This window comes from Scheffersomyces stipitis, chromosome 2 (assembly GCF_000209165.1).
Source record: "Scheffersomyces stipitis CBS 6054 chromosome 2, complete sequence".
Taxonomy (NCBI): Eukaryota; Fungi; Ascomycota; class Pichiomycetes; order Serinales; family Debaryomycetaceae; genus Scheffersomyces; species Scheffersomyces stipitis.
The window spans coordinates 1,768,756-1,782,992 of record NC_009042.1 but is presented as its reverse complement, the minus strand read 5'-3'; the positions used below and the strand labels follow the sequence as shown (position 1 = coordinate 1,782,992).

Here is a 14,237-nt window from a genome sequence, read left to right as displayed (position 1 = left end):
GTAACTTCCTAATCTTGCAGAGTAATGCTGGGGTTGCCCAAAAGAATTGCTAGAAGTGAAACTATAAAAGAGAGCCACCTCGGTGTCTTGAACCAAAACAATTACGCTTTCAATATTGTCTCTGATATCAATATGTCCTCTGAAATGCTTAGCAAAAGTGAAGTTAAGTATGAGCAGAATGAAATGGAAGGCAGTCAAGAGAAACTTGCCTTGAAAGATGAAGATAGCAAAGACTTCTACAAAGTAAATGAAGCCTACAATGAGAAAGGCTTTCCTTTGCTTAGTAGACCCATGATCCCACTCCTTTTGACATGTTCAGTGGTCTATTTTGTTTCGACAAATACAGGCTTCGATGGGTCCTTGATGTCCAGTATCTACACTCAACAAGATTACTTGGACAAATTTAATCTTAGCATCAATTCTTCCACTTCTACTGGTCTAGTCTTTTCCATCTACAATGTTGCCCAGATATGTGCAGCATTCTTCTGTCCTCTAATTGATTTTTGGGGAAGAAAGAAGTTGATTCTTATTGGCTGTTGGGGTACAGTTCTTGGAGCTATCATCACTGCTTTTGCCCAGAACAAGGAAACTCTTATTGCTGGAAGATTTGTTCTTTCTTTTTTCACTACGCTTGCCAACACATCGGCCTCTTTGTATGTCACAGAAATTGCCAACACGTACAACAGATCAGTTGTTGCAGGTTGTTACAATACTTTGTGGTACATAGGGTCTGTGTTGGCGGCATTTACTAGTTACGGTGCTAATGTCAACCTTGGAGGGACTGAGTTAGCTTTCCGTTTACCTCTTGGAATTCAAGCTGTTTTCCCTGGATTGGTGGGAATCTTTGGTTTCTTTATTCCTGAAAGCCCCAGATGGTTGGTTGGCGTTGGAAGAGAAAAGGAAGCCGAAGAAATGATTGCCAAGTACCATTGCAATGGAGATTTCTCGCATCCATTACTAGAGCACGAAATGGTTCAGATTAATGAATCGTTTAGGGGCAATAAGCTAGCTCAGTCTTTAAAGATTTTGGACCTCCGCCCCATATTCCAAAATAATAACGCTTATCGTTCTATTCTTGTTATCTTGATGGCATTCTTTGGTCAGTTCAGTGGAAATAATGTTTGCTCTTATTACTTGCCCACTATGCTCAGAAACATAGGAATGACAACTGTTAGCACCAATGTCTTGATGAATGCCTTCTATTCTTTGATATCTTGGTTCTCCTCTATTGCTGGTTCATTTGCACATCAAAAAGTTGGCAGAAGAAAGATGTTCATGTTCTCCACGTTGGCTGCTTCAGCATGTCTCACTGGATTGGCAGTTGCAACTGCAAGATATCAGGCTACAAGTGCTTTTGCTGCTTCAACAACAGCTATTGTTTTCATATATCTCTTTGGGGTAATGTTCTCATTTGCGTTTACCCCTATGCAACCTATCTATCCTGCTGAAATATCTTCTAACGTCTTGAGATCTCGATCCATGATAGTTCTCAATATAACTGCTGGCTGTGCCCAGTTCATCAATCAATTTGCAGCTCCCGCCGCCATGGAAAATATAAAATACTGGTTCTATGTATTTTACGTCTTCTGGGACATATTTGAATGTATAATTATCTACTTCTTTTTCGTGGAAACTAAAGGAAAGTCCTTGGAAGAAATCGATGCAATCTTTGAAGCCAGAAATCCAAGAAAGGTTTCTGTGGGTGACTATTCAGATGAAGATGGACCAAAAATCAATTGGTTATATATGAGATCAGTTGGGCAATACGTTTCTAGAAGAAAGTCTGGAATGAATTGAACATTACTGTTTCTGACTTAATTTACTGATGTATATAATTTAATGTGAGGACGATTCTATCGACTTATACTTTAACATTTAGTCTGTTTCCTACGATCATGAAACGACTAGTATACCAAAAGACTGTACCCAATACAGATAGCAAACCTACAAATACCACAAAGTTATTGTAGTTATGGGTGCTTCCATTCTGTATCACTGCACTCGCTATTGGAAGACCAACTAAGTTACCGATACTCAAAATCGTATTCAAAAAACCATACTTGGTGCCTATTTCATTGACTGGAGTAATCTGAGACAAACAAGCAGGAAGAAGACTGAGAATAGACCCCAGACAGTAGCCACCGATAGCGGCAAATGCAAATAGAACTTTCAAACTAGACCCAAATGGTAGCCACAAGACAAATATGCTAACATTGAAGCTGAAAAGCATTAAAATATTGATGTTGAAGCGACCAACATAATCCGAAAGATAACCTGGTATCCACCTTCCAAGAATACCTGTTGCATTCCACACGGTAAGTAGCAATAAAGAGTTGGCTTCGGATACACCTTGAGCCATAGCATAAGTTGCAAAATACGTAAGAAGCAATACCAAGGATAATTCGCCAAAAAAAGCTCCAGCAATTAGAAAAGCAAACTTAGATGTGCTTGCTGCCCACACATTTGCAATCAGGAAATTCTCTATACCATTATTCCACTTGGATTTGAAGTATTGAACATCGTGTTTTTTGGATTCACGCTTGAATCTGCCCTTCACCAAGAATATAGATAACACCATACATCCCAAACATACGAAAGCAAATATTCTCATGGCCCAGACGAATCCATATTGAGCATAAGTGTGTCTAAGCATCAACGGAAACACCAATCCACCTACAGAGCCCCCGCTGGTGGCAATACCGGTAAAGTTTCCTCTCTTCTTATTGAACCAGTGGCTGATGACCCCTATCAAAGGAGTCATACCTATACCATTACCAACTCCTAAAGCTACGAAACTGAGAATAAAATGGTACACTTTCGTACTGTTGGCAGATGCCATTAAACCAACAAAAATCAATAATGTTGAAGCAATAAGAAGCTCTAGGGGTCCTCGTCTGTCAAAGATAGGTCCAACAATACTTCCCAAGGCATAAGCCAAAGCCAAGTAGATGGAAAAAATCCACGAGATAGAAGTTGCATCTACGAGTGCTAACTGGTGGGTAGAGACATATGCTTGAACGGCACCAATGGAGTTGATGACACCCAAATTGACTATCAACCCCAAAAACGAGCCGAAAATCACCAAGTATGCTCTCCATCCTCCTTCAGGATAATATTCATCTTCTGATTCTTCTTCTCCGTCAACCTCTTGTCGTTGTATTGCTATGCTTTCTTCAGAAATGTCAACTGCTCCTGAAGACGAGTTTATTACCGTAAAAGAAGCTTGCGAATTGGCATGTCTAATATGAGTGAGCTCTATAGATTCCGTAGACGACATATTCTTGCTATCCAGTAGGTTCTACTTTTTATCCTCTGCTATATTGTTTCTGGTTTAGAAGCATTTGCTTAAGAGACAAAATGGTTCGAATGAATCTCTTTTATGTATTTTAAATAGTGCATTCTCATCTACAAGGAGATATAACTCCGCGTGCAAACTGAGATAAGACAAGGAGGTATAATTCCGCACATTGATTAAGATAAGAAAAGGGGCCAGGAATACGAGAATGACGGAAGAGCGATTAGAAGAGGCAATTAGTACATGGTCAGCAATCTAGGACAACATATCTATACAAATTTGGGAGCAATTCTGTAACTACAAAATGAATTATGTACATAATTTTTACCTGGCTCATGTACTTCAAGAGCTTGGAAAAGCCGAGAGCCGAAACTCCTAAGTTGCATCCTTCTGATCGTTCATAGCCTTTTATACTCCTTCTCAATCATTGGTACCGGAGTCTTGAATAGTAAATTGGAAATGTATTTGAGTGTTGGAACCGGTATTAGTTGCATGCATAGACTAAGAATATTATACTGCCGCAGAAAACCATATTGGGTACAATTATTCAAAAACTTGAAAATATCGCTTACCAAGCATTGTATAGATGGTAACCAATCAATGATTTCTTCTTTTTCAAACTTATTATTCTTGTGGATTCTCAGCTCAAATAGAGCAGCTTTCCTTATGTGAAATTCAATAGCTAAAGTGAAAAGCGCTACCCCGGATTTTGTCTGAGGCCTCGCTCTTTTCGCACGAATTGTGGGGTTGATTGAAGTAAAGCTTCATTGGATCTGAAAGTTGCTACTCCTATCTTGTTTTCGTATCAATAGCAGTGGCCAGTGTCGCTGACTATGGAAAAGTTGCCTTAACTACTGGTGGATCGATAGGGCTACCTCAGAGCCTTTGTGATCTGCGGAGCATCTGTGACTATCACTTCCAAAAGGTAAGCTGTGAGTGAACGGTCCAAGAAGAACCTGGAGAAGATAGCTTCTGAAAATAGAAAGAAAATGGTTTATTGGATCTGCATTACAATAGAAGAGAAAGGATATATGGACAAATTCAGCAGAACAAACTAAACAGAACGACAGATTGGACTTTATTTTGCAAATTCAGGTGCAGCTTTAAGAGCTTCCTAGCTTGCAGTTTCCCATTAGGTGAGAAACTTGGCCCTCCAAATACGAACACATAAAACTTTGATATAGATGGGTTCACTAGCAAGCAAGGCTCTTGTCTACAATTAATATAAACCTCAAGGTGGCAATACCAGAGGTAGATATTTACAAGGAAGGTAGCCACATTGTCGCCTTGTGGTTTTATACCCAATAACGGAGGATTCCCACAGGACGATTGTCTACAAAAGTTTGTACGTGAATCAGTATTGTGGAATTTACCCAAGTTTTGAAGGAATTCGTTTCATTCGTGCATTGATATGTTACTATTCTATTTTAGAGATCAAAAGTCAATGAAATAAATTGATTGGATTGGGTAATGCTCCTCCTCGAATGGGTTTAATTATACGGAGATTAATTCCCTTGGTGGGTGATTTTGAAGGCGAACTATCGAACATTCCTGATGTTTCAGATGTTTCTGCGTCGTTTATGACAGCTTCAATCATGTTTGACCGTCTTCTACTTTCAGACAAGAACTCGCTTACAGAAAGATACTCTTGATGGAAGTTCATGATGTCCAGGTCCGCAGTCTGTATTGTTTTTAAACTTGGTAATCTGTCAGTGAAGGTATTGGGGGAGTGCAACTTCTTAGACAGGTTGATAGAGAAACCTTCATGAAGATTTTCTTTTTCAGCCAATGTTTCTGATCCGGAGACTAGCAGTATTCTGGCGTCTTTCTCGGTATCTTTTGAACCATTCGATTTGTGTTTCAATTTGTCCTTTTCCATTTCCCAGACTAATGTTTCACGACGGAGTTTCAACTCCTCGTGTTTCTTGTTATTGAGTTCCTCAAGCTTAGTTTGAATGTCAGCAAGCTTGTTGCGGAAACCCAAGGTCTCTCTTGAGATCAATAGTTGTTGTTCCTTCAATGCATTCTTTAACTTATTGATTTTCAGATCACGAGATTCTATAATCTTTTCGCTGATCAATAAGTGCTTCCGTAAATTAATATTGATCAACTCGACATCGTTTAGTTTGTTGCTTATCTTGTGTAAGGAATTTTCCAATGAAAACAACTTAGATTCTTCGGTATGCGAAGTTTTCAAGTTCAGCATTTTCATACTCAATATTGTATTTTCCAATTCTTGAAGCTTCTTGTCCTTTCTTGCTATTTCTTCGTTGAAGAGCAACTTAGCCTTAGAAGGAGATGTCGCAATTGGCAAAGGTATTCTAGAATGGTACTTGTCCTTGGTAGGCGTGTCAGGTGAACCCATGGACTTACTTAAAAACGAATTTGGTGGTTGAAGACCACGGGGAGATTTTTCTCCTGATCTCCAGTCTGCTAGTTCAGCTTCCAATTGTTTGATATACGACATGTTGTTCTCGTTGATCTTTTCTAATTGTGACACTTTTTGTTTGAGACTGGCACTGGAGAGTTCGGTATTCACATGTGCTACGTTTTTGATATTTTTGGCTCTTGTTCCAAATCTGAGTGTTGACAAAGTCTCTAATTCGTTTGTAGTGGATGGAGAACAATTCACTATGAGCAACGTTCTTGAGTTACCACCGAGAGACTCTTGGAGAATTCTCGTCAACTTGGAGTCTCTATATGGAATATGGGTAGACTTTCCGTCCGTCAAGGAATTGATGACATTTCCAAGAGCAGCCAAAGAGCTATTGATTTTCTTTGCCTCTTCCAAAGTCTGACCCTGAGCTCCTGTCTTGTCTACTTTTTCTGAACCAGCCAAGTCTACGAGGAACAATCGTGATTTCTTTATAACTTCAGTTTGTGAGTGTTTTTGTGATAGGTCTATCTGGAAAATGGCGTGTGAACGAGATGATTCAAGATTCAGAAACGTCGACGATGTACTTCTTTTCTTCAATCCTCCATTCAAAATCAGCACCATTTCCTCGCTGGTGGTGACAAATGCTTGTGCTACTCCTTTGACATGTATCCCATTGAGCTTGTCTTCGTGGATTGAGAACTTGTGGTCAGCATTGTCGTTATTGGACAAGTCAATCAAGTCCTTTATGTGTTCCATATAGATTTCAAAGAAGGATACTGCCAAGGTGTACTCAATTTCCAGGGATCCGTGGGCAATTCTATCAAAGATGTCTTCTGCTATTCTTGATGCCAAACCACGTTCGTCTCCTTCAGGTTTACCCATCATGGTGTACGATTTTCCACTCCCTGTTTGGCCGTAGGCAAGTATTGTGCCATTGTAGCCGTTCATGAGATCGTCTACGGTCTCAGGGATGCAATAATCGTATATGTCTCTTTGGCTCGAGTTGGGATCAAACACACGGTCGAATGTGAAACTATTGGTGATGTCCTTGGACTTTACCGAAACCGTATGAATGCTGGGATACACTACAGAGTTATCGTCATATGCGGCTTTTTCCTCGGCTGTCGTTGGTCTGAATCTACAAACGACCTTAACGTTGTTGGTGGGCAAGACCGATCTAGTGAGCGAAATGTTAGATGCTAGGTTTGACGAAGAGCGCGACAAGTAGTTGAAGGGTGAGGACATCTGTTTCGATTCCTCTCTTTCAAACAGATCGTTGCTGGAAAGCGACTCGTCATAGGATTTGCACGACATGATGAAAATGATGAAAATTGAGTGTCGGAGCGATTGTTATGTGTATCAATGGAAAAGTGTGTGGTGTACAGATAATACAACTTTTATATGAATGAATGATGGGCTAACGAATGTGAAGATGGGTATAACTGTGATATTAGATGAGAAGTGGATTGACACTAGTGACTATGTGATAATGCGATACGGGATACGTGTGATAAGCGGTTCTATCGGTGGCTGGGGTGTCTATGTAACGTGTAATGGAATATGGAATGTATGGTATTTGTGACGGATTCAATTTGTATCAGAACACGAAGCGATACGGCGGAAGTGAACACGAGACCAAAAGATCGGAACGCTTTGAATGCAAGATAATTCTATGAGATATACTTCAATACGGCTGGCTCTTCTGTAATACCATGCTCTGCTGGCAGGAAAAGAAGTATCTGGCAAAAGTAATATTCACAGCCAAAAGGACAAACCGAGATATGGAAACAAGAAAAATATTTGAAATCAAAATATGAGACAAAAATATTCACAAAGAACAAATCAACACCAATTCGGAAAATCAAATCAAATCAAACTCCTCCTCCAGTTCTCCCAAGAATGTAAGCGAAGGTTATTCCAAGGATTGCTTGGCTACGAGGCGGCTCGAGGAGCCTCCAGTGTTATGTCAAAGTCAGATGGCACATGATAGAGAAGAATGTCTCCTAGACGATACTTCGCCAGACAAAAATGACAGTCGTACAGGGCTCAAAAAGTAAATATCTTTAAGCGTGTATTCGCGTCTGCTAGACGACGGAAATACGAGACGAATTTGTAGACTCAGGCACCAGCCAAAACTTCCCAGGCACCTCAGATAAGGGACGATTTCAGTTTGAGCACACGGAGGGTACACAGATACATCCGTGAAGGATCTGGCTCGCTGCGGTCATCTCACTATTTACTAAATCCACTTTTGCAGACTTTTTCTCACTCTGAAGCTGGCGAGCCTACAAAATATCTGGCAAGCTTTGTGTCACGTGAATATCTACAACTAGCCGTACTAATGTCTCTGCCCTCCTCGAAGGGGTGGTTACGAGGAATGTTCATGGCTGTTTTCTACATTAATAGCGAGGCTGTTGATAGGAGAGTGGCCATAGATGTCTTTTCCGTTTCCAGTTAAATTATCGTATGGTCAGATGGTTTAATTGCATGGTTCAGGAATTTTGAAAGACACTTTTGTTCCTTGGTGTGCATCGCAAATGTAAAGAGAAAGAATTCCTGAGCCAAGGAGAAGGGACACATTCAAGATAAGATCGGACAGATTCGTCAGCAAGCAACCAACCACCTCCCAAACTGGCAATCTGTCAACGACAGTCGTGAAGACGGCTGACTAATCGCTCACGTCAGCATCGTATGACTCAAACTGTTGCATGGTTGTTGAGCCAGTTGACTTGAGGCACGTGACCGATATGAGTCGGAGTCTGTTTTGACTCTGGGCGGGACGAGACTTCGACTCTGGCCCACTTATCGAAGACTACCCATGCTGCAACTGTATCAGAAGTACCCCGGAAGAACATATAAGCCCTCCGGAAGTGGAGAGTGTGAATTATGACGTTTGGTGATGACGTGCTGTTGGGCTGTGTTTAGATGGGTCAAGAAAAAGTGCCAACACATCGTTGGCCCACGTCGCCTGCTAACTATGGGCTTGAAAATTTTTCATGAGACGGGAGTGGGAGTCATGGCCGGAAATGTGCCTTGTATTAGTGAAAAGCACGTGAGTACCCCTAATCCAGGTGATACGCATAGTCGGATATGGCGAGTTACATCACTACCGGCCGGCCGGATCTGATTCCATCGTATATTACTCATTTGTTCAGTTAATCTAAAGTAATCTGCAAGACACAGGAGTCCATTCAATTTCGGTTCCAGATAATTTTCAGTGGAATCTGGATGGTTTTGAAATTGTATTCTTTCTTTTATTCTTCTTCAAAGACAATTGCACCTTTGTTAGACATTTGATTTGAAACTGAACCAATTCTCATTAAATTCTTGTATTTAAATAGTTAAAGAATTTTGAGTATCAGAATTTTTCAGTGTAAAGTGATCAAAAGTGTTCATTCCGAATAGATTATTCTGATTTTCTTATAACAACTCCAGCTAATTATCATGTCTTCTCCACAGCAAATTGCCGACTCGTTTCAACAGGCATTGAACCTTTCTAGTTCTCCCAATGGAACCAATGCTGTTTCGACTTCTCCTACTCAACTGTACTTGTCGCAGTACATGCAGTTGAACCAGAAGCCTACCAAGGCATTGAAGCCATTCTCCACCGGAGACATCAAGATCTTGTTGTTGGAAAACGTCAACCAGACTGCCATAAATATTTTCCACAACCAGGGCTACCAGGTTGAGTTCTATAAGAGCTCGTTGCCTGAAGATGAGTTGATTGAGAAGATCAAGGACGTGCATGCCATCGGTATCAGATCCAAGACCAAGTTGACCCAAAAGGTTTTACAGCATGCCCGCAATTTGGTCACTATTGGTTGTTTCTGTATCGGTACCAACCAGGTCGATCTTGAGTTCGCTGCAAAGTCGGGTATTGCTGTGTTCAACTCTCCTTTCTCCAACTCCAGATCCGTTGCTGAATTGGTTATTGCTGAAATCATCACTTTGGCTAGACAATTGGGTGACCGTTCGATTGAAATGCACACTGGTACCTGGAACAAAGTCTCTTCCAAATGCTGGGAAATCAGAGGTAAGACTTTGGGAATCATTGGTTACGGCCATATCGGTTCCCAGTTGTCAGTCTTGGCTGAAGCCATGGGTATGAATGTTATCTACTACGATATCATGATGATTATGTCATTGGGTAACTCCAAGCAGGTTGACACCTTAGACGACTTGTTGTCCAGAGCTGACTTTGTCTCGTGTCACGTTCCTGCCACTACAGAAACAAAGAATTTGTTGAGTGGTCCTCAGTTCGCTGCTATGAAAGATGGCTCTTATGTAATTAACGCCTCCAGAGGTACCGTTGTAGATATCCCAGCTTTGGTTCAGGCCATGAAGGCTGGAAAGATTGCCGGTGCTGCCTTGGACGTGTATCCTAACGAACCAGCCAAGAACGGTGAAGACTTGTTTGTCAACTCGTTGAACGACTGGGCTTCGGACTTGTGCTCGTTGAGAAACGTCATTTTGTCGCCTCACATTGGTGGTTCTACAGAAGAGGCCCAGTCGGCAATTGGTGTTGAAGTCGGTTCTGCCTTGACCAAATACATCAATGAAGGTAACTCTACTGGTGCCGTCAACTTCCCAGAAGTCTCGTTGAGGGCCTTGGACTTGGACCAGCAAAACACTGTCAGAGTTTTGTACATCCATCAAAACGTGCCTGGTGTTTTGAAGACTGTCAACAACATCTTGTCCAACCACAATATCGAGAAGCAGTTCACTGATTCCCAGGGCGAAATCGCCTACTTGATGGCCGATATCTCTGATGTGGACATCACCGATATCAAGTCATTGTATGAACAATTGGAACAGACTCCATACAAGATCGCTACCCGTTTGTTGTACTAAATTATATAAATGTTCTAAAAATCTACCTATGCGTATATACTAATTAATGCTACTATAGATTGAGTGTAGGTGTGGCCATACCGGTCAAGAAGCGGAAGAGTGTAGTCTTGTCGTGAAGTCCTTCCCACCCGTATTGTAACATATTAGACTGGCGTGTTGTGCTGTCCTCATGATAACGGTCTCTCCATAAATGCTCGTTTTTCATTCAATTTTTTGCACCCATTTCCATTTCAACACACTGAAAATATTGATAGATATTTAACGACAACAAAATACAAAGGGACAAATTCTAATAACAATAGTAATCCGACATTGGTAATGCAATTCACGTCTCATATACCCAAACTTCATGACAATTGACCCATATTGAAGTGTTTTCTTGTTAACTATGGATCATTCTCCGGGTAACCCGCAGTTGCACCTGCACACTCTCAACCGAAAGTCTCGACTTTGGTGGCAACTAAATAACTTTATAATCTACCACTATTTATCCCGAAGTGTCTGATTAGTAGACTAGTGTTGGGAATTGAATCTTTATCGCTGATTGTAACCATCCAGAGCCTTCAGACTATTGCTATCGAGTCAGAGAAAGTTAAAAATCATTTTCTTATCCTGAGTCATTTACATTCTTCATATCTCTCGGTGATTGCATTCAACGATTTACACAACATCCACCACATCTCTATAAATCATTAATAAAATGGCTTTGGTATCTGCTGCTCCGTACTTGGCTCTTTTAGTTGAGCAAGATGACAGCTTGAAGTCATATGCCTTACAATCGTTGAACAACGTTGTTGACCAGTTGTGGGCTGAGATCGCTAACAACATTACAGACTTGGAAGAACTCTACGAAAACGAAAACTTTGTCAGCAGATCGTTGGCTGCACTTATTGTCTCAAAAGTCTACTACAATTTGGGCGATTTTGAAGCTTCCGTCAAGTACTCGTTATTTGCTGGTGATGAGTTCAACATTGAAGAACAGTCTCAGTATATTGAAACCATTGTTTCGCAATGTATCAATCTCTACAACTCATTATCGCAGAAGAAGTTTTCTGATGACTCCGTAGAGATCGACACTCGCTTGGCTGCAGTCTTCAACAAGATGTTGGAAAAGTGTATCTCTGCCAACGAGTTGAAGTTGGCCCTTGGTATCTCATTGGAAAGCTTCAGATTGGATATTGTAGAAGACATATTGAAACAGCAAATCAAGAGCAACGAAGAAAACGCATTGAACTTAATAAACTACGTGTTGGTGTGTTCTAACACTGTTATTAACAATACGACTTTCAGAACGAAAGTGTTGAATTCGTTGATCCAGTTGTTGATGACTTTGTCCAACAATCACGATTTCTTCACCGTGATCAAGATCATTGTCCAGTTGAATGACTCAACTTTGGCTATAGAACTTTTTAAAGAATTGGTAGACAAGAAGGAAGACTTGATTGCCTACCAGGCTTCGTTTGACTTGGTAAATACTGCTTCGCAGGAATTGTTGGATAATGTGATCAATGTCTTAAGTAGCGACAAGACGCTTGATCAGACCAATGCCATTCTCAAGAAGATCTTGACGATCTTGTCCGGTGTACCTACATGTGATTTGGATATCACCTTCTTATACAAAAACAACAACACAGACATCACCATTTTGAACAAGACCAAGAACTTGTTGGAAGGTAGATCATCTATTTTCCATTCTGCCGTAACCTTTGCCAATGCATTTATGCATGCTGGTACGACAGACGACTCTTTCTTCAGAAAGAATTTGGAATGGTTGGGCAGAGCTACCAATTGGTCCAAATTTTCTGCTACAGCAGCCTTGGGTGTAATTCACAAGGGCAACTTATCTCAAGGACGTAGTATCTTAAAGCCATATCTTCCTGGTTCTTCTGGTGCTCCTCATACTAAAGGTGGTTCTTTGTTTGCATTGGGTTTGATCTACGCTGGTCACGGAAGAGAAATTATTGACTACTTGAAGCTGTATATTGATGAACACGGAAACTCCGCAGGAAGCAATGATACCGATGTCATGTTGCATGGTGCTGCTTTGGGGGCTGGTGTAGCAGGTATGGCTTCTGGAAGCGAAAGTCTTTACGAGGCTCTTAAGGTAGTCTTGTATTCTGATTCGGCTATTTCTGGACAAGCTGCTGGTTTGGCTATGGGTTTGGTGATGTTGGGTTCTGGTAACGAAAACGCCATAAACGATATGCTCACCTATGCTCAAGAGACCCAGCATGAGAATATCATCCGTGGTTTGGCTATCGGTATTGCATTGTTGAACTATGGTCGTGAAGAGAAGGCTGATGGTATAATTGACAAGTTGATGACTCAAGAGTCTTCTATCTTAAGATATGGTGGTGCTTTCACTATTTCTTTGGCATATGCGGGTACCGGCAGCAACTCTGCCATAAAGAAATTGTTGCATTATGCTGTTTCCGATCCATCTGATGACGTCAGAAGAGCCTCCGTTCTTGGTTTAGGATTCTTGTTGATCCGTGATTACACAGCTGCCCCACAAATTGTGGAATTGTTGTCTCAATCTCATAATCCACACGTTCGTTATGGTACTGCTCTTGCTTTGGGTATTTCTTGTGCTGGTAGGGCCTATGCTCCGGCAATTGAAGTTCTTGAGCCATTGACTAAGGATCCTGTTGATTTTGTAAGACAGGGAGCTTTGATTGCCAGCTCCATGATTTTGATACAACAGAACGAATTCGCCTATCCAAAGGTTAAGGACTTCACCAAACAGCTTGCTGATACCATTAAGAATAAACACGAAGATGCTTTGGCTAAGTTTGGTGCTACTTTGGCTCAGGGTATAATAGATGCAGGTGGGCGTAATGTTACTATTCATTTGGAGAATGCCCAGACTAACACCTTGAATATCAAGGCTATTGTTGGTTTGACGGTGTTTGTTCAATCCTGGTACTGGTTCCCATTGGCACACTTTTTGTCGTTGTCTTTTGCTCCTACATCGATTATTGGTGTTAGAGGCGACTTGAAGGCACCTCAGTTCGAGTTCAACTGCCACACCAAACCAGAATTATTCCAGTACCCTCCAAAGGTGGAAGAGGCTAAGGAGAAACAACCGGACAAGATAGCAACTGCTGTGTTGTCTACTACTGCAAGAGCAAAAACTAGAGCCAAGAAGAAGTTGGGCAAGAAGCACGAAGACGACGAAAAACCTGAAGAAAAGCCCAAGGTTGAAGTATTAAGTGATGAAAAGAAAGATAAGGACGAAGCAAAGGACAAGAGTGACAAATCTGAAGATTCGAAGGACAACAAGAATGAGTCTGTGCCAGTTCGTTACACTAAGACAGCATTCAAGGTTTCTAATCTTACCAGAGTGTTGCCTGCTCAGTCCAATTATGTTTCTTTCATTAAAGATGATAGATTTGTACCAATAAGGAAATTCAGAGGCACCAGTGGTATTATTGTTTTGGAAGATACGAAGCCTGAAGAGCCAGTTGAAATAATACGGACTGTGCGCCAATTGAATACAACGGAAGCTCCTATTCCTGAACCTTTCACTTTGAGTGCTGAAGACTTAAAAGAATTGGAAGAAGAATAATGAGTACGTTAGAGAAACATGTTCTAAATAGTTGTTGATTCTTTAGACTCGATTCTTTGATAGTTACAATTCTTCGTACACGTCATATATTGCTATCATTAATATAAAGTTTTTTATATCTATCAGAAATTGTAGAGATTTAGGCT

The 14,237-nt window shown here is 41.0% G+C and overlaps 5 protein-coding genes across 5 annotated transcripts; 3 read left to right on the top strand and 2 right to left on the bottom strand. All coding sequences in view use genetic code 12, as the record gives it.

Moving 5' to 3' along the window:
- Positions 1 to 132: 132 nt before the first annotated feature.
- Positions 133 to 1,797, top strand: LAC1 (Lactose permease; the record flags this gene model as incomplete). Its single annotated transcript, XM_001383073.1, has 1 exon — positions 133 to 1,797. One exon carries the CDS (start codon positions 133 to 135, stop codon positions 1,795 to 1,797), a length of 1,665 nt encoding a protein of 554 aa, XP_001383110.1.
- Positions 1,798 to 1,861: 64 nt separating this feature from the next.
- MCH4.2 (monocarboxylate permease homolog) lies at positions 1,862 to 3,277 on the bottom strand (the record flags this gene model as incomplete). Its single annotated transcript, XM_001382531.1, has 1 exon — positions 1,862 to 3,277. One exon carries the CDS (start codon positions 3,275 to 3,277, stop codon positions 1,862 to 1,864), a length of 1,416 nt encoding a protein of 471 aa, XP_001382568.2.
- A 1,459-nt stretch (positions 3,278 to 4,736) lies between these two features.
- On the bottom strand, positions 4,737 to 7,622 carry PICST_67022 (predicted protein; the record flags this gene model as incomplete). The annotated part of the gene is made up of 1 exon (XM_001382530.1): positions 4,737 to 7,622. Exon 1 carries the CDS (start codon positions 6,984 to 6,986, stop codon positions 4,737 to 4,739), a length of 2,250 nt encoding a protein of 749 aa, XP_001382567.2. The 5' UTR covers positions 6,987 to 7,622.
- Positions 7,623 to 8,968: 1,346 nt separating this feature from the next.
- On the top strand, positions 8,969 to 10,581 carry SER3 (3-phosphoglycerate dehydrogenase, serine biosynthesis). Its single transcript, XM_001383072.1, has one exon. It carries the CDS (start codon positions 9,117 to 9,119, stop codon positions 10,521 to 10,523), a length of 1,407 nt encoding a protein of 468 aa, XP_001383109.2. The 5' UTR covers positions 8,969 to 9,116; the 3' UTR covers positions 10,524 to 10,581.
- A 434-nt stretch (positions 10,582 to 11,015) lies between these two features.
- PICST_81390 (predicted protein) lies at positions 11,016 to 14,212 on the top strand. Its single transcript, XM_001383071.1, has one exon. The coding sequence runs from the start codon at positions 11,224 to 11,226 to the stop codon at positions 14,089 to 14,091; it is 2,868 nt and encodes a 955-aa protein (XP_001383108.2). The 5' UTR covers positions 11,016 to 11,223; the 3' UTR covers positions 14,092 to 14,212.
- Positions 14,213 to 14,237: the final 25 nt, after the last annotated feature.